We start from the raw sequence: 25,044 nt of genomic DNA, 5'->3' as shown, positions 1-25,044 counted from the left end.
CTGGGTGCAGTACCACAATAAAACAACCAGATAACACCGTCACCTGCACTGAAATAATGACCACGACCCATCCACTAAGAGTGGTGGGTGCTACAGATACATTGTAACCCCCGGCTCTCACAAAACTCAGCGCCTTACTACAAGATGAAGAGATAGTAGGAGAAAATCCTATGCTTCCTTCTATGATGCCAAGCCACTCCCTAATAATCACAAGGTACTGCAAAAAAATGTCAACAGTTAAAATTTTTCTGAAAAGGTGAAAAGCGAAAATCGATTACACTTCCAGTAGGCCGATTGTAGGATGGACTTAAGGGGCATATATGCATGATGGCTAATGAGGTAAAAGTTGTTCTGACGTCTGTAGCTTTCACTTAAGAAGTAGGCCCAATGCTCTCCTGATACTAAGAATGGTCTCATAAACCAAGTCTATACATGAAGAAGATCAATGCGTTCTTAGAGGGCAAAAAAAAATAAGGATCCTTGTCAGAACACTATAGGTTATGAATGGGCCCCTGTGCTTCCAGTCCTGCTCAGGTAATACCTGAAAATTCCAACATAAAAGAGAGCTTCCTACTCTTCCCCGGAGCCAAGGATGAGGGGAGATTTGGTGCCAGACAATCAGAAACTGGTGCAAGGATGTAGGTGGCGTCAGCTGAGCTGGACGCCAGGTAACTAATCGGTCGGGAGTTGGAGGGCACTCCTAGGAGCTTGGGGCAAAGCTGGGGCCAGACAAGCTGGAAGTCAGATGAGGTAAAGGCTCAGGCTGGAGGGTGCTCTTGTGAGGCCGGAGCACTGTCTCCAGCTGTTGAGACCGTCTTCTCTTCCATTAAGTTCTTGAGAGGGAATGAAAGTGTACTTGTTCTCAGTTAAAAAACCCCACGGTAAACGAGCAAACTGTGTTACTGAGTCAGTCATACCTCAATGCCCCTAAAAAGAAGAAGATTAGAGATTCTATATCATCTTCCATAAAAAATGCAATGCTGCCACTGAGTCATAAGTGTCTCAGAAGAATAAACTAAATAGTCTGAGACACCCGATTCGGAACATTCACTCATGATCGGTAGACTGAGCTAGAAGATGACATCTGAATCTTTCAAATGTCTCTTGTAGCATCTCTTAAAAAAGCACCTCCTTCCTGACAAGCACCTGAACAGCCCAAAGCCTGTTCGCATAAGAGTGTACCACCATCTGATGTCTCTTGAAGTGAGGTTGTTTGAGAAGAAACGAATAGTGGAAGGATTCTTGGAGAGTCCACCAATCAACCATAGCAATTCGAGAACCATAAATTATGGTTCAGAACAGGGCTAAGAGGAACATCATAACGTTCTAACGAGCCTGAGAAAGTTCAGCCCTTCCTTGACCATGTTGAACGGTGGAAGAGCTTGGAGGAACGATCTTGCAGCAAGGTGCCTATTGCCCAAACTAGAAGATTCCTTTAAGATGGCAGACAGGGGATTCAAGGCCCATTCGAAAGAAAGCGTGATTTTCTGACAGCTCAGTTCAACAGCCAGAAATTCCAGTGGACTAGAAAAAACTCGATTTATCGTCTGCAGAAAAACCCTCGTCACTTGGTGGCAAGAGCAAATGTTAAAATGTAAGGACTGTGATCTTGTCTAAAGGAATACCGCAGTCTGGGAGTGAGTGAGGGTCAAGAAGAACTGAAGTCTTAAGCGAAAGACTCTCAGCTCTCTGGCATACATATGAAAGTTTGTTCCCCCGTGGACACGTCCCAGAAATTTCCCGAGTGGGCTCCCTCTACTAGAGCAAGGAGTGAGAAGCAGTCTAAGACTAGTCTCATAAATTCGGACAGACACCACTGTAAGTCTGATGAAAACCAGGTCTTGGGGAAAAAACAAGAGACCAGTTATGATTCTTTGTCCCTACTGGTCTTGTGTGGCAGGCTGAAGTTCATGGTCAGAAAGACAAAAGTAAGCAGAGCGAGGACTCAAGAGAAGTCTTATGCCATAGATGTCGAAGCCTAAATTCTCGCACTGGAAGACCTTGTCTCATAGGATAGGTCTGAGATATCTTCCAGAATTTGTATGTGGACATGAAATGAAGTATCCTACATATCCAGGAACTCCACCCAATTGCCCTTGTAGAATAAATGAATAAATAAATAAATAAATAAATAAATAAATAAATAAATAAAGATAAAAAATGTAAAAAGAAACTAGGTGTTCAACGGTGGGAGCCTCGTATGGCTAGAAAGAGCAGACCTCTCTGGAAAAGGTGTCAGGCGCTCGGGATTTGGCGCCAGGCGCCATAAAGCTGAGCCGACCTCTCTGGAAAAGGTGTCAGGCACTCGGAATTTGGTGCCAGGCGCCATAAAGCTGGAGTCAGGAGCTCTGAAGATGATCAGGCACTCGGGAACGAGCGCCACTAGAGAGAGGGTTCATGGTGCTTCCTCCTGCCTGAAGCCGAAGAAAAGTTTCCATAAAAGAACGGTCACGAGGGACGACATTGTAAAACCAAAGGGGAAAAAGGACTGAGGATATATGCCATCTGAAAGTAGCTACAAGGCGATCAATGTTTTGGTTTGGAAGCCGCTTACGTGGTAAGTATATTTCGCCGTATTTAACTCACTTCAGTGCACTTTCCTTGTTCTACTTAGCAAGGTTATTTTTCGTTATACAAAGTATTTTTAAGTCGAAATATAACTCAAAATTCATTCATGAAATTAATTTTGCTATTTTTTTCGTTAACAGATGATGTTGGCCGTTGGGGGGCATGGTTGTTTTGTGTAAAAAAAAAACCTCAAGATTCCGTTCATTATTTTCACTTGACTTCATCATAATATGAGCTTAATGCATTTATCTTTCACTGGCATGAAAAACAGCAGTAATTTGTGTTCTTTCATGCCCAGTAATTTTGATTAAAATAGTTTCTCTCCAATTTTATTTATGGTTGAGTTTCATCCATGTTGCCGATGCATAATAATTTATAGTCATTGGCAGCTTGAACATTGTTTTCTCAGCTTCAGCTACAACTTGCAGCTTAAATTTAGTAGTATATTTCCTTGCCAATCTTTTATCCACGGCAAATAAGAGTATAATGTAAAAATATATCAGTCCAATTCTACTTAATGTCATTTGTAACATAGCTATGGTAATTGTTTACTACCGTATGATAGCTGAAATACAAGCAAAACAGCTGTTATTATCCAAATCAGTTATAAACAAAACAACAGTTTCTCGTTCGGTTGTTTATGGCTGTACGCATTTACGCAAGAGTATGTTACTAACAATACTTTTATCATTCTCTTTTACTTTTTTAACTAGATGGGATAAAGAGATGGAGGAAAAGAAGTTGGTCTATTGTAATTTGGTCTCTCTCGCTGCCTGATTGTACGCTGCTGCCTGCGCCCACATGAAATTTAAAAATATTTTGTAAATACTGTATTGTCGTATCGGTATTAATTGCTTACCCCGTCGTAAAATCGAATTATCATAAGGCGATTATCGTAACTTGAGCACTACCTGGGTATCTGAGCATTTTAATAGTTTTATCACAAAAAGTGCATTTAGTCATGAAAATTATATAAAAATACAGTAATTAGTGAATATTTCTCAGTGAAAAATACCGCTAATGGGTAAATTTTCCGCGAATAATGTGTATGTATGTTCCATGGTGAAATCCGCAAATCGGTGAGTCCGCGAATCATGAGAATGCGAATATGGGGGGGGGGGTTACTGTATTACGCTAATTGGTAAACAAGGTAGCGAACGCAATATTCAAAAAAATTTTTTTTATGCTACTAGGAAAGAGAAAAAGTTAACCTTTACTGACATAGTTCAAAGTACACTGAGTACCGTTAAACAGACATACAGTAGTAAACACCCACCAGTATTTGCTAAAATCCGCGAATGCTTAAAACCCCCCTAAAAACATTTAGAACTGCCTATTTTGATAGTTCAAACACAAAAATGCTTATACCCAAGTATTTTAATAGTTTTATCACAAAAAGTGCATTTAATCATTAAAATGTTATGAAAATACAGTGATTCATGAATATTTCTCGGTGAAAAATACAGCAAATGGGCGAATTTTCTGCTAATAATGTGTATACATGTATGTGTTCCAGAGAAATCCGTGAATAGGTGAGTCTGCGAATCATGAGAACGTGAATGTGGGGGGTTTACTGTACCTCAAATCCTATCAAACACTGACACTTATGCATTGCATCTTGCGTATTATATAGCACATGTTGAAGCTCTATGGAAGCTCGGGCACTATCTAATGACTGGTGCATTGTGGGTTGTTGTGGTTTGGAATTGGGGAAGTTCTGTTACGTTATAGCAAGATTTAACAGCACTATAACAATTGAAGCCAACATTTAGCCATCTGTATTCTTAACCCTCTACCTCGGAGGGGTCGTAATAGAGACTTTCAGATAATTTATGTATTCACTACCAAAAAAAATCAGCCCAGTAGCGAACACAATACAGGCAGTCCCTGGTTATCAGCAGGGGTTCTGTTCCAACAGCGTGACAGTAAGCAAAAACCGTCGATAACCGAAAATCAACGTTTTTCGGTTACCGGCTCTGATCAGCGGAAATTGGTGCATATCGGCACCGAAAATCGACGATTTTTGTCACCAGACAATCGCCGAAAAACCAGATTGCCAATAATGGGTGACTGCCTGTTTTATGTTATCACGTTATTCAGAAAAGGATAAAGTTAACCTTTTCCAACAAAAGTTGAACACATAGTATGATCATACAGAAATGTCTCAATCCCTAACAAACACTAATTTGAGACTTGCAGATACATAATTCAATACCGTAAATGTTGGTTCGGCAACGAACGCAATGTTTACATTCATTATGTAACCAGCAATGGTGGTAGTGCAGTAACTTACGCCACCGGAGTTAAACCAATTGATTGCGGAATCACTACTATAGCAAAATATGATACACTTGAATCACATCTTAATAACAAAACAATAAAATACTGATGCTGAAAGCTGTAGGCTTGAAGGCTACCCGAAATCAGCGATAATACTTCATCGAAATCCGGTTTCCAACCGCCAAATTTAAGAACAAAGCCGCCAGCGACACTCAGTGTTTACTCGAGCAAAGCAGAAAACAGAATGAGATTGTCTGCTAAGTCGTTCCTGGTATTCCCATTAGTGGGTGGGACCAGTCTTCTGCACTGAACTTTGAAGCCTTACCCGCGAATTTTTAAATTTAAGCTGCCGTGCAAGAGGAAACTATAGTTATGTAATTACTTGGTAAGTTACTTCTATAAAAATGTCTTTACACTGGAAGGTTGTAGTTATACCATAGATACACCTGTTTGTCTTGTGCCTTAAATTTTCTTCATACTGGAAGGCTATAGTTATACCACAGACACACTTGTTTGTCATATTAATCAACGATCCCTTAAAATTGGTTAAATTATAAACTTCCTGCAAGTTATAATGGGATTACCCCTGATGTTGTCAATTGGACTTGTTAAACTTAGAACTAAATCACGAGTACATTGTGCCAATCTGCAGGTTAAGGTAGTGGGATGATGAACAAATCTAAAATGGAAGAAAAAAAAATACTAATTAACTTCATAGTGTTTAATGAAACAAAACTTGTCACCATTAATGTGTGACCAGGAAAATTAATAGAACTGAACCAATTGTAAATCTTTGATATATCCATAACAGTCACTAGTCATTCTGTTACTAGGACTATTTAATAAAAACAATATCATTAATTCTACTTTATGCAGAAAAAGTTTATTATGTAATTTGAGAAAAAATAATCATGCTTAGAGTGGCATATTGAAAAATTAGCGGAAATACAGGCTTCTTATTCCTTTGAGACTAGTAGATAAAGAACAATTCATTTGCAGCCTGTTAGTATTTTCATACTCAGCAGCATAAAAGTCCGCTGATTAGGCCTACCTGGCTTCAAAATAACACATAGGTCCTATTTGGAGTAAAAAATAAAAAAATCAATTATTTGAAACCAGTGCCATGAGAGGAAATAATACTGTGTAATACAAAAATACACTTTTTGAATTGTCACTTCATATAAAAAAAATAAACTCTTACTCCTTTACGACTAATTTCAATAAAGAAGACACTAAAATAATCATTCAAAGCCTTAGATAACAAAACACGAAATCAAATTCACAGCCTGTTTCTATATTAATACTGAACAGTATTTGCTGACCTCCTTAAATTATCAAAAATGAGGCTTCACTTTGGAGAAAACAATGAAAAAGAAAATCACCTCTTCCCGACGCCATTTTGTCTCAATGTGGCAAAGATTTGAAAAATTCACATATTCCAATACTCTTATCACTGGAAAAGCACCTTCACATGATGGGCGCTTGGGAATGTAACCTATGAAGCTCATTAGTTATAACAAAGTCTAATGCTACACTCTGTGGATGTCATTGCCTCAGAGTTAGAGATCTGCACTCCTCTTGCAAGTGGCTGCTTTTGAAGAAGGTTCTGTTGGTCTCTGTTTTCTTAACCATTATCTCTGTCATTTTCATCCAGTCCACTGGCTCTCCTTGATCATCAGATCTAACAGAGAGGATCCGAAGATCTTTTTGACAGTAGCTTAAAGTCAAGGAAGTCATGAGTCTGAGGTGTGTGTACGATATAAGGTTTCTTCCTTCTTGCTAGTTTGAAAACTGGGACAAGTTGTGAGGGCATATACAAACCTCCAGCATTGTCTAATGCTGTTTTGTTTGCAATATGAGCTGAGTCTCCCTCATTCTGGCCATGGTAAGGCTCAAAATGAAGCAATGAGATCTTTTTGATGGAGATCTCCAATATGCTGACATGCTGCAATAACATTGTTGCAATGATTGAGTTATTGTTTTGTCCAGGACATCCATCTGCAAACAGAATCACCTCTTTTATCTCAGCAGTGTTTATACTGTAATATGGTCAAAATATATTTTCATGCATGTTCCAAGTTCTGAAGAACCTCTTTCACCCAAGCCTGCACGCCATGTGAAGCAATGGCACTCTCTAGTTTTCAATTCATACACTGTCAGATTATAGTTTGCTAATTTCCTTTATAGAAAAGCTGATTGTCATAAGTCTGTAGTAGATAAATAACCTGTTGAAGATCAAATGCTGCCACTGCTATACTGTTATCAGTTTCTGTTTTTGCCTTGTCTTTTAGTCATACAGCTTCTTTCTCTCTTTTGTGTTGCATAAATAATTCCTCAAGTGCTTTCTTTTTTTCTGCAAATTTTCTTTCATTAATAACCTATAGAAAGGAAATGCAACACAGGCTTAACTAGATTAAAAGTATATCATTAAACCCCAGAATGAAGACAAACAAGCGCATCATAGCATACGCCTATCAAACTTAATGGCACTGACTATCCTGTATCATGACAAATGGACATAACTTGAAGTATGCCTGTATGTCTTGTGATAGTAATAATTCTTTGAGTAAAGCTAACACTCAGGTTTATTATCCACAAAACTAAGCCTCAAGGAGATACACTGATTCGAGGGATCGACAGATCTCACCACAAGGATTTTCATGGTGGCAATATCTCAAAATTGCCAAAAATGAGATATGCCCCTTAGTTTTGACAGCAAAGACTTGTATCCCTCAGCTTTGAAGAAGAGAAACAATCTGCATGAGGAGGCTTCAAAATGTCTGAGATGGATGGGGATGTACAAGACTTGAAAGTCACAACAGAGGCAGATCATGGAGGGCTTCAGTCCTTAGGCAGAAAGGCATGTAGGACATCAGGCAGAAGAATGACAGCATGAAAACAGAAATGTAGGCATGGGCTTCTGTTTAGGTTGTAAAGGGAAAAAATCCAACTGCTGGCAACAACTGACAATAAATAGCCCTCTTCATGATCAATAGCACCGTACATAACATAAAAAAACACCTACGAAAGCAACGTCAACCAACTTCAACAACTTAGGACTGGGAATCAGTACAAGAAGAGAAGAGACTACGATGCAGACTGGACACAAGAATGGCAGTGGCTCAAAGGTTACAAAAGGTGAAAATATTAGTCAAGTGCTCTGGATGAAATACCCTTCTGTGAGTGGCATGGGAAATGGAATGGACAAATGGGCTGGATACTTCCTTGGTGGAGACAGTATAGCAACAGCTGAGGCTTTGACCTAGGAAACCTGCTCCTTGGCAGACAACTGGAGGGGAGGATGCAGAGAAATACTAAAGAGATGGAGGAATCTGAAGCTGCATCACCAGGGGATTTAGAGTAAACCGATAATACTACCTCCTCTATGCAAAGAGAACACTTAAAATACTAAAAATTACAGTACCACAAGCAAACTGAGTCAAGGACTGCTGATCCCGCCATGATGGACATAACTCACTAGACTTTTTAGTTCATCTGAGAAGATGCCTTACAAAAAATCACAGAAGTGTTTAAATCACTTTGACTTACACTTGAAATCAACCTTAGTGATACTTCACAACCATGCTGGTAGTCTGTTCTGAAATAAGGTTACATTTGATGTAGGTTTTCACTGGATAGTATTAAACATTATTAGCTATAGTTTCCAGTTACTAAGACCTAGTCTGATTGCTACTTAGGGTAAGTAAATGCCTGTAAGGAAGAGCTTATGTCACAAAAACACAACCACAAGCTACATATTGAACAAAATGACAATGAGAACTAATTGAGGAAAACCTTGCAATATGAAAATAAACACTACAGCAAACCCACAAGGGGAAAAGGCACCTAGCTAGCTTCCAACTAAACACAAGGATAAAGATTAAGACACAAAATTCACACACACACACAGGAAAGCACTCAAGTAATAAATAAAAACAATAAACATTGTAACAAATATACTGAGCAGTAAAGCAGGGAAATTTCACAAGGCATTCCTTGGGAGAGAAAATGTTGACATGTTATGTACAAGTCTAGGGAACAAGTCAGTCACAGGTCTGGACATGTGATGAGCACTTTCTTGTCCACAGGAAAAAAAGGCAATAAACAATTAATGGGTATATGACGAAACTAAAAATAAATCAAAACACTTCTTATACGTTGTTATCAAAACAATACCACCAAGCCTAATTACTCAAAGGATAACTAGCACTTGACACTTACATTGGTATACAATACCAATAAAAATGAAGCTAAAAACTCACCTATTATGTTTATTATTTTGTCTTTTTTAGTAGAGCTTCTTCCTATGAGGAAGTTCTCAGGTTTGACGTCACGATATATTAATCTTCTAGAATGTACATATTCTATCCTATGGAGCTGAAAAGAATACAGAAAAGATTATCAATGAATTTGCTTTCATAAATCTTTACAATCAGTTTATAAAGAATATGAAATGAGTGATAAAGCACAAAAAACATAATTAACAACTGTCTACTTTTAAGTACATGGAGGTGAAAACCAGCAAAATGAAAGGACTAATTTGCTTTCAAGTACTGGAGGATGGTATACATTTTGATGAAGGTATGAAAGCTTACTCTCAATAATGTTTGCTGGACCTAAAATGGCCATACAGCCAGGTACAGAATATATTTCACTCCTGTCAACAGAAGCATGATGGACTAAATTTAGGGATGAACCTACATAGTCATACCTCTGGTTTGAGAACTGAATGCAGGTCCCACAATTTGGGGCGTGAGTATGCTACCACTGCCCATGCAGTGACAGAGACTAACAGCTATTTGAAACAATGATGTTAGATGTGACATCGAAACTGAATACAAAGAAATGCAAACTGGAGGGAGAATGCTGAAGTGGCCAGCACCATCCCACCCTCGTTCATATGACAAGCTATCCAAGAACTAGTCTACAATATTTTTAAATATCAAATAATTGAAATTCAATGATGGAAACAATGCCACTGGTTAGAGGATGTAAGCTTAAAGGATAAAACATAAGCAATCTTGGCTGGATTATAGAACAACAAAGGGTAGGCCATAATACAATACCAGTGCTAGGATTGAGGTGAAAATGAAGGATGCAGCTCTCCCTTATTTTGTAATCAAACAGATGCTACCCTGCTTATGAACTTTCAAGTCATGAACTTTCAGAGATATGAAAAAACATGATCATATTTTAAAACTGTGTTCGGAGCACTCCCTATGACACCAGCAAGCTCAAGTTCTGTACTGTGCGCCTCTGCTTAATTACAATTTTTACTGCTACCCACATCGTACAGCACTGACTGACGCCAAAACGTAACCCTAGACTCTCGAACCTATACAAATGGTAAGGCGTCATCTGTTGTGCTCCGATCTACTCATGATATCATCGTGAAATACTGAGCCAATCCTTTTCTATCATAGCTAATGGCAAGGCGTAAGGCAAGTGAAGATAGCAGCAGTGGTAAAAAAAAAATGGTTTAGGTAGCAAGCCATTATACATTAGTATGAATCATTCAACACTTGGCACAATCTTGAAGAACAGAGCGAATAATGGAACACGTAAAAAGTGATGTGCCAATGCAGTCAACAATTGTAAGTAAGAGAAGGGGGAGAGTGGTGGAAGAAATGGAAAAACTTCTGGGTATCTTGATGGAACACCTTTTCGATGACATGGAGGCTAAGGCTGAGTGCTGCAGACGAAACATTTTGTGCAAGTCATGGGTGGTTTCATTGCTTCAAAAAAACATGCTAACTTGCATCAAGTGTCCGTTAGTTGTGAGGCAGCCAGCGCTGACAAAGCAGCAGCCGAAAAATTTCCCCAAGATGCTCAAGGAAATAATTGATAAGGAAGGTTATACCCCTCAGCAAGTTTTTAATATTGACAAGACAGGCCTGTTCTGGAAAAAAAATGCCAGATAAAACATGAGTACAGTACATCAGCCATGAAGAGAAGACGGTGCTAAGATATAAGGCAGCGAAGGATAGGCTAACTTTACCGCTGGGTGGCAATTCATCAGGAGACTTGAAGCTACAACCACTCCTTGTATACCGTGCTGCAAATCCACAAGAACTCAAAAACATCACAGAAAGCTCTCTACCCATAATCTGGAAGGCCAATTACAAAGCATTTATATAACTTCCATCCGAAAGTGAAAATTGTTTATTTACCCCATCATAACTTCACTCAATCAGCCAATGGATCAAGGCATAATAGCCAATTTCAAGAAATATTATACTCATCATAGGTACAGGCAAGCTTTGAAGGAAGTGAATGACCCTTGTGTGATCTTACATGACCGTTGGAAGGGACACAACATCTATAATTGCATCAAGAATACTGATGCTGCATGGAAAGAGGAAAATGGAATCATATAGTAAACTGATTTAGATAGAAATTCCTGTTTGACACGTAACAGAAAATCTGCTAGTTGTTTGTACGTATTTGTGATCAGAGAGTAACGAACAGATACTGTTGATTCATCTAATGTAATACGATCGCTGGGGTTTGGCATGGGCAATTCAAATGAGTGCCATACATCAAAGACCCTTATTGGTTCCTTTCTATTATAAGAGACCAATCAGTTGAGGTCTATGACCTAAGCAAGTTCAGTTTGAAAAGTTAATAGTCAGTAGGGCATTAGCTATTGATGGGTTGGGGCATGAACATGACAGTGATTGGCGCATGTCACCTCAGCATACCTTCCGATTATAACTGCATAATTAAGTAGCGTATATTAAGGAAAATACACATGTTAATTATATCTTGCATGTTTCATTTGTACTGGTAGAACCTTTATAGGACTGAGAATCAGGTCCTATTTTTGGTGTCAGGTGTGGGGTCTTGCCAGTACATAATAATTAACAGCATAATTGTGATGGTGAAATAATCAATGCAAACTCAAAAGAAAAACAGCACGCGCGGCGGCAAGAGTGCCAGTACTAGCAGTACCAGTGCTAACAATAACAGTGCCAAGGAAGAGGATGGTGTGAAAGAGCTGTCAATGACTATCCAACATGCATTAAAAGAGTTGCACATATTAACAGATGAAATAAAAAGAAAAGTGGTGAACTGATTTATACAGAAATTCATGTTTGAGACTAACAGAAATCTGCTAGTTGTTTGTAAGTATTTGTGATCAGAGAATAACGAACAGATACTGCTGATTCGTCTAAGGCCATAGTATCGTTGGGGTTTGGCATGGGCAATTCAAATGAGTGCCATACATCGAAGACCCTTGGTTCCTTTCAGTTATAAGAGACCAATCAGCTGAGGTCTATGACCTAAGCAAGTTCAGTTTGAAAAGTTAAGTCAGTAGGGGATTAGCTGCCAACGGGTTGGAGCACGTCTATAAGACAGTGATCGGCACGTCACCTCAGAGTACCTTCCAACTATAATTGCATAATTAAGTAGCATAATATTAGCAACAGGGCCCTGTGTGACTATTAAGGAAAATACATGTGTTCACTGTATCTCGTGTGTTTCATTTGTACTGGTAGAACCTTTATATGACCGAGAATCAGGTCAATAGTCACGTTGACATAATTGAAAAGCTACAGCTTGTTTTAGGGGAAGAGGACTTTGAAGAGCTGCTTGAGTCTCATTCAGAGGAGTTAACTAATGAAGACTTATTAAAACTGGAAAAAATGCAAAGAACAGAAGAACATGAAGCACAATTTCTTCCTTTAAAGAAGTCTGAAACAAAATTGGTGGCCAAGAGGTTTTCTCTTATAAAAAAAACTTTTAATATTCTTAAGAGTTAGGACAAAAATGTTGCGAGATTCTCAAAAGTAGCAGAACTATCACAGTATATGATAAAAAAAAAATGCAAACTTTAGACCAATTCTTCAACCAGTCCCTTCAACTTCAAGAGCCACCCCACCCTAATTGACTGCTTCCTCCTCAAATGAAGAAGTAAGTGACGCCGAAGAAATCCTTACCGAAGACACTGACACTGACGACCTGCAGCCCCTGTAATTCCACATCGCCTCTCTTCCTCTCATCCATCACCTCAAGCCTATGCTACCCATCTCAAAACAACTGTACTGTACTATATTATAATCACAATTTATTTAGGTTTTATATATCATTTATATTGATAAAGTACTCTACAAACTGTACTATTATCATCACAATTTATTTAGGTTTTATACCATTCTTATTAGCCCTTTAATGCCGACTGGACATATTTTACATCGACAAAAGTTGTCTGTCGGGTGCCAAGTGGACATAAAATACGTCAACTACAAAAGGTTTTTTTAAATATTTGCGGAAAAATACTTATAGGCCTCGTTTGCGAAAAATTTTAAATCGCGCCTTGAGGGATGCTGGGAGTTCACGAATCACGCTGTTGTTTTGTTCACAAGTGTGACCCAGCTGTGCATGCGCGAATTTCTTTCTTATCCGAACAGAAAGCATCAGCTAACTCTGCTGAAAATCTCAGAAGTTCTTTAGTCACTTTGTCGTAATTTTTGCACCATTTTCTATTAGCCTTTATATAAAGTTTTATGTATGAAAATGTGCGCAATTTCATGTAGAATACAACAAAAAAATAACTCATGGTTGTAGCTTTTATCAATTTTGACATTTTCATATAAATCACGGTAAGTGCCAAATTTTCAACCTTCGGTCAACTTTGACTCGACCCAAATGGTCGAAAAATGCAATTGTAAGCTAAACCTCTTACATTCTAGTAATATTCAATCATTTACCTTCATTTTGCAACAAACGAGAAGTCTCTAGCACAATATTTCGATTTATGGTGAATTTTTTAAAAAAGCTTTTTCCTTACGTTTGCGCTAACTCTGCTGAAAATCTCAGAAGTTCTTTAGTCACTTTGTTGTAATTTTTGCACTGTTTTCTATTAATCGTTACATAAAGTTTTGTATATGAAAATATGTGCAATTTCATTTAGAATACAACAAAAAATAACTCATGGTTGTAGCTTTTATCAATTTTGACATTTTCATATAAATCACGATAAGTGCCAAAAATTTCAACCTTCGGTCAACTTTGACTCGACCCAAATGGTCAAAAAATGCAATTTTAAGCTAAAACTCTTACATTCTAGTAATATTCAATCATTTACCTTCATTTTGCAACATACGGGAAGTCTCTAGCACAATATTTCGACTTACGGTGAATTTTTTAAAAAACTTTTTCCTTACGTTTGCGCTAACTCCGCTGAAAATCTCAGAAATTCTTTAGTCACTTTGCTGTAATTTTTGCACTGTTTTCTATTAGTCGTTACATAAAGTTTTATAAATGAAAATGTGTGCAATTTCATTTAGAATACTGTACAACAAAAAATAACTCATGGTTGTAGCCTTCATCAATTTTGACATATTTTCATATAAATCACGATAAGTGCCAATATTTCAACCTTCGGTCAACTTTGACTCGACCCAAATGGTAAAAAAATGCAATTGTAAGCTAAAACTCTTACATTCTAGTAATATTCAATCATTTACCTTCACTTTGCAACAAACGAGAAGTCTCTAGCAAATATTTCAATTTATGGTGAATTTTTGAAAAAAACTTTTTCCTTACGTTTGCGCTAACTCTGCTGAAAATCTCAGAAATTCTTTAGTCACTTTGTCGTAATTTTTGCACTGTTTTCTATTAGTCATTACATAAAGTTTTATATATGAAAATGTGTGCAATTTCATGTAGAATACAACAAAAAATAACTCATGGTTGTAGCTTTTATCAATTTTGACATATTTCCATATAAATCACAATAAGTGCCAAAATTTCAACCTTCGGTCAAATGGTCAAAAGATGCAATTGTAAGCTAAAATTCTTACATTCTAGTACTATTCAATCATTTACCTTCATTTTGCAACAAACAAGAAGTCTTTAGCACATTATTTCGATTTATGGTGAATTTTTGAAAAAACGTTTTCCTTACATCTGCTCTAACTGCTGAAAATCTTGTAAGAGCCTGACACCGTCTCTTCCAAACACGTGTGTGTCCGTCGTCCATCGGAGTGGACAAGACAACAAGAGCATCTCGTTTTCTTTCTCTAAAGGAACGCGATTTCAACCATACAATATTTCCGTCTGTTTCTCCCTAACCATTGTTGTCTTGCATTGCCATGCAAGCATTGTAATCATGTACTCAATGTTCCAACGAATCTTCTGTATCAAACTGTGTGTATGTTTCTGTTTGTGAAGACGCCAAACGTCTCGCCACTCCGATGGATGACGAACACACGAATGCACACGTGTTTGGAAGAGAGAGTGTCAGGCTCTTACAATCTCAGAAATTCTTTAGTCACTTTGTCGTAATTTTTGCACCGTTTTATATTAGCAGTTAAATAACATTTTATATATGAAAATGTGCGCAATTTCATGTAGAATACAAAAATAACTCATGGTTGTAGCTTTTATCATTTTTGAAATATTTTCATATAAATCATGAAAAGTGCCAAATTTCAAGCTTCGGTCAACTTTGACTCGACCCAAATGGTCGAAAAATGCAATTGTAAGCTAAAACTCTTACACTCTAGTAATATTCCATCATTTACCTTCATTTTGCAACAAACGAGAAGTCTCTAGCACAATATTTTGATTTATGGTGAATTTTTTTTTTTTTATTTTTCCTTACATCAGCACGCGCTAACTCTGCTGAAAATCTCAGAAATTCTTTAGTCACTTTGTTGTAATTTTTACACCGTTTTATATTAGCCGTTACATAACATTTTATATATGAATATGTGCACAATTTCATCTAGAATACAACAAAAAATAATTCATGGTTGTAGTTGAATACAACAAAAAATAATTCATGGTTGTAGCTTTTATCAGTTTTGCAATATTTTCATATAAATCATGGTAAGTGCCAAAATTTCAACCTTCGATCAACTTTGACTCGACCAAAATGGTCGAAAAATGTAATTGTAAGCTAAAACTCTTACATTTTAGTAATATTCAATCATTTACCTTTATTTTGCAACAAAAGAGAAGTCTCTGGCACAATATTTCGATTTATGGTGTTATGGTGAATTTTTGAAAAAACTTTTTCCTTACCTCCGCGCACGCTAACTCTGCTGAAAATCTCAGAATTTCTTTAGTCACTTTGTTGTAATTTTTGCACCGTTTTATATTAGCCGTTACATAAGGTTTTATATATGAAAATATGCACAATTTCATGTAAAATACAACAAAAAATAACTCATGGTTGTAGCTTTTATCAGTTTTGAAATATTTTCATATAAATCATGATAAGTGCCAAATTTCAAGCTTCGGTCAACTTTTGACGCGACCAAAATGGTCAAAAAATGCAATTGTAAGCTAAAACTCTTACATTCTAGTAATATTCAATCATTTACCTTCATTTTGCAACAAACAGGAAGTCTCTAGCACAATATTTCGATTTATGGTGAATTTTTTAAAAAAACTTTTTTTTACGTCCGCACGTTACAAATTCATGCATCATTTTGTGATAATATTTTGTGTTGCTTTGATCGTTTTACAATTTGTTATATACCAAAATCATCACAATTTAGTATACAATACAACGAAAAAAAATAATAGCTCATTAGCTTTAACCGTTTTGCTCACAGCGTGATTTGTATACAATTATATATGAAATTTTTTTTTTGCGCTGTCATATATTCTAATATTTATATATGATATTTTTTCATTTCTGATGGTTGCATACTAAACTTTAGGCAATGAGAAAAAAAGGAGCCAAAAATGAACTCTTAATCTTAAAAACTAAGCGTGCTGTGATTTTTTGAAAAAAGTTTCTTTCCGCTTCGACACTAACTCCCAAACCCCGCCGGCATACGGCAGACACTTTTGTAAATAGAGGCTCGGCGTTTAAGGGTTAATAAAGTACTCTATAAATTGTACTACAGTAAACCCCCCGTATTCGCATTCTCACGATTCGCGGACTCATCCATTTGCAGGTTTTTCTGTGGAACCTATCTAAGCATTTTTTGCGGGAAACTCACGTATTCCCGGGTTTTTCTGTGGAACATAACTATAAAAATATTCACAGGGAATCTGCCAATTCATGGAGGCAGATTTTTTGTTTTTTTTTTGTATAGCAATATTCTGTATTATCATATTATTTACTGTATAACAACATCAAATAATAATGTAAATTAATAATGATACTACAGTACATATAATAGTAATAAAATTAAATAATATTATGATGTAATACTACACTGGGTACCTTTAATAATAATAAATAATAAGGTTAAATCATACGGGTAGTAACTAGTGATGAATGTATACTGTAGATGATGATGATGATGAATTAGCTGTGCAGTACGATGAATGACGATGGAGATATGGCTGCACAGCAAAGCAGAGGAGTTACATCTCGTCTGAAGGAGCCTCTTCACCTTCTTCAGGAGGTGCTTTGTCAGGGGTTTTGGGATTCGCTGTCATGTTCAGGTATTTGAACATGGCAACGAAGGTGGTATGGTAGGGCTGCATGAGCATTTTACATTGTTCATGCTTAATGCAGGCGACCGCAATTAATGTCATGCCGTAATGGGCTGCTACTTCTCCGTGACTTTTGCCCTCTCTTAACATAACAATCATGTCTACTTTCTTCTTATCAGTCATTAATTGTGGGCTCTTTGCCAGAGGCCTTAGAAGAAGCAGAGCATTTAGAGGACCTCTTAATGCACGATTTCAAAAAATATTCTTAGTCCATAGTACTGTGCACGCAAAACACACAAACGAGATAGCAATGAAATGAGTTACACTGGGTCATTTGCCGCTACGGTATACGCACAGTACTATTACGCGTACATATACTAACATTGATATTCTGTGCATAGAGTACTGTACATTAAATTAAATGTTTTGTTGTAGGATGATTTTTAAATATTACATACAAAAAGTGTTTTAGGATGATACGTCGTACTATAGGTAGTACATAGAGCATATCTAAAATACATAAGACAACAGGTATAGCAGGGTACGTATGTTTATGTCTGCGGTACGTAGCATTTTCATGTACGTACCAAGTATATATTCATGACTACTGTAAGTACATTTTGTATGACGAGAAAAAGATTTACTAATTTTCAAATATTACAGTACTGTAATATATTAATATAAACACAGCAAAATTTCAATACCATATATTTGTTTTTCTTAAAAGTGCTTCACCCAAGCCACCTCTCCGCAAAAATAAAGAACTTGAGATGCTGGATGCTGTGTACCCAGGACCAATGATACTCGACATGCTATTGGCTGTCATCTGCAGCGCAGCCAATCCAGAAGTGCCATTAATTTTCCTTGGTGCTCATTGGGTGTTCACTTGGCGTTGATTGGCTGAACATTCACGACCAACTCGTGAACATGGAATTCTGGGAGACCGCATCCACAGCATCCTTCTCAGTTCATGTGTAGTTCGCAGCATCTTCTTACTGTGTGAAATCGTGCACCTTTGTCTTTGGTTTCTTAATTTTTGTGCATCAGTGGTAATCGGCCCTAAAATGCCTCCTAAAAAACGCCCTGCTCCTTCTAAGGCTTCTGGCAGAGAGTCTAAAAGAAAGAAGACTGTTATGAAACTCAAGGAAAAGGTGAAAGTTCTTGCGACAGTGCAGGATAAAACACCCGTGAAGATGGAATCTGCGCTGGCATTTTGGATAAAGGACTGCCGGAAGAAGAACGTGCCCCTTGACTCCAACATCATTCACGAGAAAGCGTGACAACTCTACCAGCAGTTATCAACTGCTATGGAGGGCGATGACGTAGAACAGGCAGAATGCGGCGTTGAAGAAGGGGAATCAGAATTCTTAGGCTTCAATGAACCAGCGCCTACAGGAGCAGAAGAAGCAGAAGAGGAGGAAGAGCCCCAAGGAGGACCATCATCAGCACCTCAAGGTTTCCAGGCCAGCAAGGGGTGGTTCCACCGGTTTCTAAAGCGGTTCCACCTAAAGTCTGTTACTCTGCATGGGGAATCAGCTTCTGCAGACATTGAAGCAGCCGCGAAATATCTGGAGACCTTCAAGAAAATCCTCAAGGAGAAGGGCTACCATCCAGAACAGGTGTTCAATGTGGATGAGACTGGCCTGTTCTGGAAGAAGATGCCTTCCCGGACATACCTCATTAAGAACAAAGCTAAAGCCATAGGATTCAAGGCCCAGAAGGATAGGGTTACCCTCATCATGTGTGGGAATGCAGCTGGTTTCATGCTTAAACCAGGCCTCATTTACAATGCTGCAAACCCCAGGGCCCTCAAGATTAAGAACAAGGCATTGCTTCCTGTGTTCTGGATGCATAACCCTAAGGCCTCGATCATCAAAGTCCTTACAGAGTACTGGTTCCATCAGAGCTTCATCCCTCAAGTTAGGCAATACCTGAACAACTTGGGCATGGAGTTCAAGGTGTTGCTGATCATGGATAATTCTGGTGGCCACCCTCTTGATCTTTATTACAAGGGAGTCCAGCTTGGGTTCCTCCCTCCCAACACCACCTCTCCCCTCCAGCCTAAGGGCCAGGGCGTGATCCATGCCTTCAATGAGGGTGCCAACCTCATCCTCAGTGATGTCCTCGAAGCCTTCTCCACAGATGCCCACTCTGACTCCCTGATGACCCAGGATTTGGAAGACCTGACGAAGTCTGCCAGTGAGGAAGAAGATATGCCAGGTTCAGGATAGGAGCAGGAGGAAGAGGAGGGCGGCTTGACTTTGGAATGTCTGTCCCACGTTAAGAGAATGATCAAGGATACAAAGCAGTATGTTTCAACATGGGATCCTTATATGGAATGCTCCTTAAAGATTTCAAACATCCTTGATTTAGCATTGGAGCCCTATAATCAAGCCCTCACCACCATGAAGATGCAGCGACAGCAGCTGCCTATCACCATGTTCATCAAACGGATGAAGAAGGCCCCTCCAAAGCCTTCCAATTCACCAAAAGTAGTGCCTCCCGAAGTGCCTCCTAAAGGTGAAGAGGCACCCTCAGACGAGTTGTAACTCCTCTGCTTTGCTGTGCAGTCATATCTTCGTCATTCATCACACTGCACAGCTAATTCATCAGCATCATCTTTAATCAACATTCATCACTGGTGAGTACCCGTATGATTTACGTATGTAGTGATCTTAATATGTTCGTAGTATTAATTTTTTTTAAATATGCATATGTATTTTTTTATTTTTTGTCTCTCTCTCTTTGTGAATTACATACAAATACCAATGGTTCCCATCTAAAAGAAAACAGGACGGTTTGTAACTGTATGAAAGAAATGGGGACTGGATTATTTTCACCTATAGCTGTAAGCCATACAGTACGTACGTATATTTGTAATGATACGTTTAAGATGGCTTGGAAATGATATTAATAATATCATTTTAAAGATTAATACAGTAATAAGGTAATAGTTTAATGTATATTTGATGTAGGCTGGTATTTTGAGGCATACTTTGGTGTCTGATCTTTCCTGACAGACAGTTATAGGCGTTTTAGCGGGGGTTTCAAGTATTCACGGGTGTTGGCTATTCGCGTGCGGGTGTGTGGGTGTGTGTCTGTCGTTGTCTGGAATGCATTCCCCACGAATGCAGGGGGTATACTGTATATATGGATGTATGTATCTATAACTGAAACAGAAAAATAGGGAACATGAAGAATAAATATAAATAAAGACAAAATCCATGAAGGAAAGAGAAACAATGGAGTGCTACAAGGCCTTTCGTCTTATAGTCTTTTACTTAGCAGACTCAGTAAGTAGACTCTGCTAAGTAAAGGACTATAAGTTGAAAGGCCTTGAAGCACTCCACTGTTTCTCTTACCTTTGTGGATTTTGTATGTATGTATGTATGTATATATATATATATATATATATATATATATATATATATATATATATATATATATATATATATATATATATATATATATATATATATATATATATATATATATATATACTAGAGTGAGTGAGTTCTAATTTCTCAATTCCTCTTTTAAAGTAATCCTTCATGACAAAAAATTATAAAAAAACTCCATACTTTGATTAAACTATTGTACAGCTGTACAGCTTAGGTTAAAAATTTAAATTGGGTTTTTGTCAGGAAGTGCTCATACACAGAGCAACAAAGAATTTAAACTGAAGTATTTAATTAAGGAACAGTTATGTATGAATACCTTTGAGTTATGATCTAATATAGCTTTGGGGATAGATATTTTGCAACCGCGTGTCAAGCTATACTGGTGAGAACAAACATGTTGCACAGTTGAGAATGCTAAACATCAAATGTAGGTTGGCAAAACATAACCCTTGTATAATTTAGCAGAATATTTTTGTGAGCTTCAAAAGCTATTGTGGATCATCAACTTAATAAACACCTAACAAAGCAAATAAAGACAAAACTTCAAGAAAAAGATCAAGCATCATACTAATCGGCACATGAAGCTATCCACTCAAAACGAGGATCAATTTAGTAAAACACCTAATACGGCAGATAAGAACAAAGCTGGAAAAATGTCAACCTCATACTGATGGGCGCATCATGACACCACCTCAAAACATAAATATCCCCTTTACAAACACCTAATAATGCAGACAGACAAACTTTCAAGTAAAAAACATGAAAATAAATACTGACTAGCATGAAGATACTGATTCTAAAGACAAGAAACAATTTTCTGTCTAGATTAATTTTTACTGAATGGAATCATACTTGTCATTTGCGCTTATCTACTGCCTTACACAAACAACTTTTCCAGATGCACTGAAATGTTTTTCTCCTTTTTGGCTAGGTAAAATTCCAACACAGATGCAAAAGTTGGTTAACACAAATCTAGATGAGCACTGAACCAAAAAATACAATTACCAGAAAAAAAATTCTCGAATAATCTCTCTAATGAATCTAGAACAAATCAGATATCACAAAATCAGCATGATATTTTACAAAATTGACTTTAAAACAAAAATCTAAATAAACAAGACATGCCACCAACAGAAAGAACTTTTACAAACATCACATCCTTCCAATACACATGTTTTCTGGCTACTTCTAAAACAACATACAGTATTACATGACCACCATTCAATACATAATTCAATGTTGAGATGTGACTTCACATTCAAAATGCAATTCAAGTCAGTATCAAGTTTCTTAACAATGCCAGATAAGTTTTTGTTTCCTAATTGTAGCAGGTATGACCTGGATCATCGACAGATGATTTCTGTTTGTCACTGTTTCATAAGTTATATTTAAACAGATCTTTCTCATTCACAATTGATCCCTGATCCCCTTTACCTGCCGTGAGCAAACAGATTCAATGAACCGCAGCACCAATATGGGTAATGTGCCTCACTGTCGAACTTCTCAGTTCCAGAGGTCCTTTATTCCTCAAACTGTTGGACTGTAGAACAGCCTCCCAGAGGATGTCGTGCAATTGGAACTTCCGAAGTTCAAGCAAAGATGCAATACATTACTGTACTATTCTCGCTGCACTCTATTCACTTTTAATTTTTTTCTTTTTTAATAAGCGGGATCTCTTCCTCCTGTGTTTCCCTTTACCTCCTCTTTCTTCTTCCTAATGAACACCATACTATTTGGAATCTTTAATTTCAAGTCAACTGCCCCTGCAGGCTTGTTCCACATGAATAAGTTTCATCTTCTGAATAATAATAATAATAATAATAATAATTACACAAACAACAATTTATAGTAGGAATATTATTTTTGTTCAAGAGATGAAAGTAGTGAGCCCTCATTATTTAGTTGCTGCTATAAATACGAAGTCTTAGTTCTTTTTCACAAGATAATGCTGTTTTAATTAAAATTTTCTCTACCACAGTGCACTGTAGTGTACTGTATATCTATTTTCCTTTGGATCCACTGCAATGTTTGGGGGAAAATTTTCAAAGGACAAGCTTGTTTCTTGGGGTGCATGGTGTCTCAAGACTTCAAGACTGGAATTACAACATGGCCTACAACTCAGGACTGAATTCATGATCAGGAAAGTGATCTACATCTCTAGCTTCATTCGGCTTAGTAATAAAATAAAAAATTTTCAACAGAAAATTGCCTCTCACTTTCACGAAAAAAAAAGTATGTCCTTGAGGTCAACCATCTATCAGTATCTTTCTGGCATCTAACTTTACACACTATTTAAAAATATAGTTTGCTGACTCAATAATTTCTTTTTCAAAAAGAGGTTTGAATAAAAAAGTATAAATACTAATAAAAAATTGTTCAAGATTCTTGCATAATAATCATAAAGAATTTAGTGGGAAAACTAAAATCCATCTTCACCCCAAAATAAATGGAATATATGAATCAAAATAAAAAGTACTCTTCCTACAAACAGATACTGAACATAAAACATGAAACCAATTCCTATACATCTATACCTTTATTATATCTTTTTTGATGATATAATGAAGTTCAAAACTATTAGCGTTAAAAAACACAATGACAATACTACTCTTAATACTGTAAATAATAACTGTATCACTAAATACTCACTAACTGTATCGCTATTAATAAGACCGTTTTGAGAGTGAAGCGTCTGCCACACATATCAAAGAGATCCTCCAGACTGGGGCCCAAGAGTTCCATAACTAAAGCGTTGTACTTCCCACACACTCCAAAGTAGTAGATCTTTGGAATGCCTTCCACTGTAAAGAAAAAAAAAATGGAATTTTAAATCATGTTTACAAAATAAATAAATAAATAAATAAATAAATAAATTATATATATATAATTATATATATATATATATATATATATATATATATATATATATATATATATATATATATATATATATATATATATATATATATATATATATATATAATGGATGGTGACATATGGCATAACTGCATTTGTCAAAAACAAGTAAGGATTTCACAAAAAGATAATTGAATAATGAATCTAGCAAGCAACACTACATGAGACATGGGAAACAACTACCTGATCATGAGAGAAAGAGAGCGAGTCTGTCTAGCCACTAATTGAATCTCAGCAGGGGAAAAACCTAACATACGGTAGCAATCCGATGCTTGTACAAAACATTTTTATGAAAACCTGCTAATCATAAACAGCATGTATAGATTACTGGGTTTATATGTATAATTATTCTATTTTATCAAAACATTTGTTCATAGCAAAACCCATTCACCACGAATGGCCACACTTTCGAAAAATTTCTTACATCACACCTACAACAACTGTCCCAGTATGGGCTACAGTTTACATTTCTTTGCACAGTCACTTCAGTCCCAGCTGCATTGTTTACTTCCTTTCACTCTTATCCTTTCCCTCTCGTCTTCCTAACCAACATATTTGACTGTGCACTGTTCTCCTTCAAGATGACATCTTCTGTGTATGGTAAATCGTGCCCACAGTTCATCTACAAATGCAACTTGGTGTCTTGTTGAATAACAATAATGATAAAAATAAAAATAATAATGTCAAACTTGCCAATTCATTCACTACGATAAAGGCAAGGATAATTTGCTGGATATTTATTATATGTCTAGGAATCGACCTTGGCATGTCACCCTGAGAGAAACTAGGTCAAGACATATTCAGGTTTCATCAAAATCCCCTTAGTAGGATAAGCCGGGTTGTTTCAGAAGTTTCCAGAGAGAGAGAGAGAGAGAGAGAGAGTAAAAAATGGTACCACAAGAAAACTTACACTTGTGCTTTCTAGGAAAATGACGGACCACGCGAATTATAACCCTATTCACAAGAAAAATTTTTGCTGTTAGATCTAGGTCCAAGAAATCCAGAAAGGAAAGAGTACACCAGAAGAAAGCATTCGAGCCCATGGTACTCATAGGAGGCTAAAACTCTCTCCTCTCTCTCTCTAATGGTGGGTAATGATAAAGGTCACTCTCTCTCCAGTCTACCTCCCCCCACCCGAGTACCCCTTCAAGATCCCCATTCCCCAACCTCCAAACAACTCGGCCGAGCGTTAATGCTCTTCAAACAACCGACGCGTTCGATCGAATGCCAGATGAAAGCTTATGGTCCGATCGGTCAATACATCAAACCTTCAATTCTTAAAATATAATAACGTCTTGGCCAACAATTTTAATATAAATTTACAGTTTTAAACCCATACGGAACAAACTTTTGTTGTCCACAAAATTTTAATGTCGAAAAGGTCCGTGAGACTTATAGTCACAAAAGAACTGAAGAATATAAGGCCAACGAGAGAGAGAGAGAGAGAGAGAGAGAGAGAGAGAGAGAGAGAGAGAGA

The 25,044-nt window shown here is 37.1% G+C and overlaps 1 protein-coding gene across 9 annotated transcripts in view; it reads right to left on the bottom strand.

Moving 5' to 3' along the window:
- The window catches only part of gish (casein kinase I gish), a 231,730-nt gene that overhangs the window by 55,859 nt on the left and 150,827 nt on the right, over window positions 1-25,044 (bottom strand). For all 9 annotated transcript variants that reach the window (XM_067091732.1, XM_067091729.1, XM_067091735.1 and 6 more), the window contains 2 exons: window positions 23,301-23,452; window positions 9,111-9,225 (listed from right to left, as the gene is read on the bottom strand). In XM_067091732.1, coding sequence (XP_066947833.1) covers window positions 9,111-9,225; window positions 23,301-23,452 — 267 coding nt within the window. The remainder of the gene's footprint in view (window positions 1-9,110; window positions 9,226-23,300; window positions 23,453-25,044) is intronic.

The sequence above is a fragment of the Macrobrachium rosenbergii genome, chromosome 48 (assembly GCF_040412425.1).
Source record: "Macrobrachium rosenbergii isolate ZJJX-2024 chromosome 48, ASM4041242v1, whole genome shotgun sequence".
In the NCBI taxonomy this organism is placed as follows: domain Eukaryota; kingdom Metazoa; phylum Arthropoda; class Malacostraca; order Decapoda; family Palaemonidae; genus Macrobrachium; species Macrobrachium rosenbergii.
This window is presented reverse-complemented; position numbering and strand designations above follow the sequence as displayed.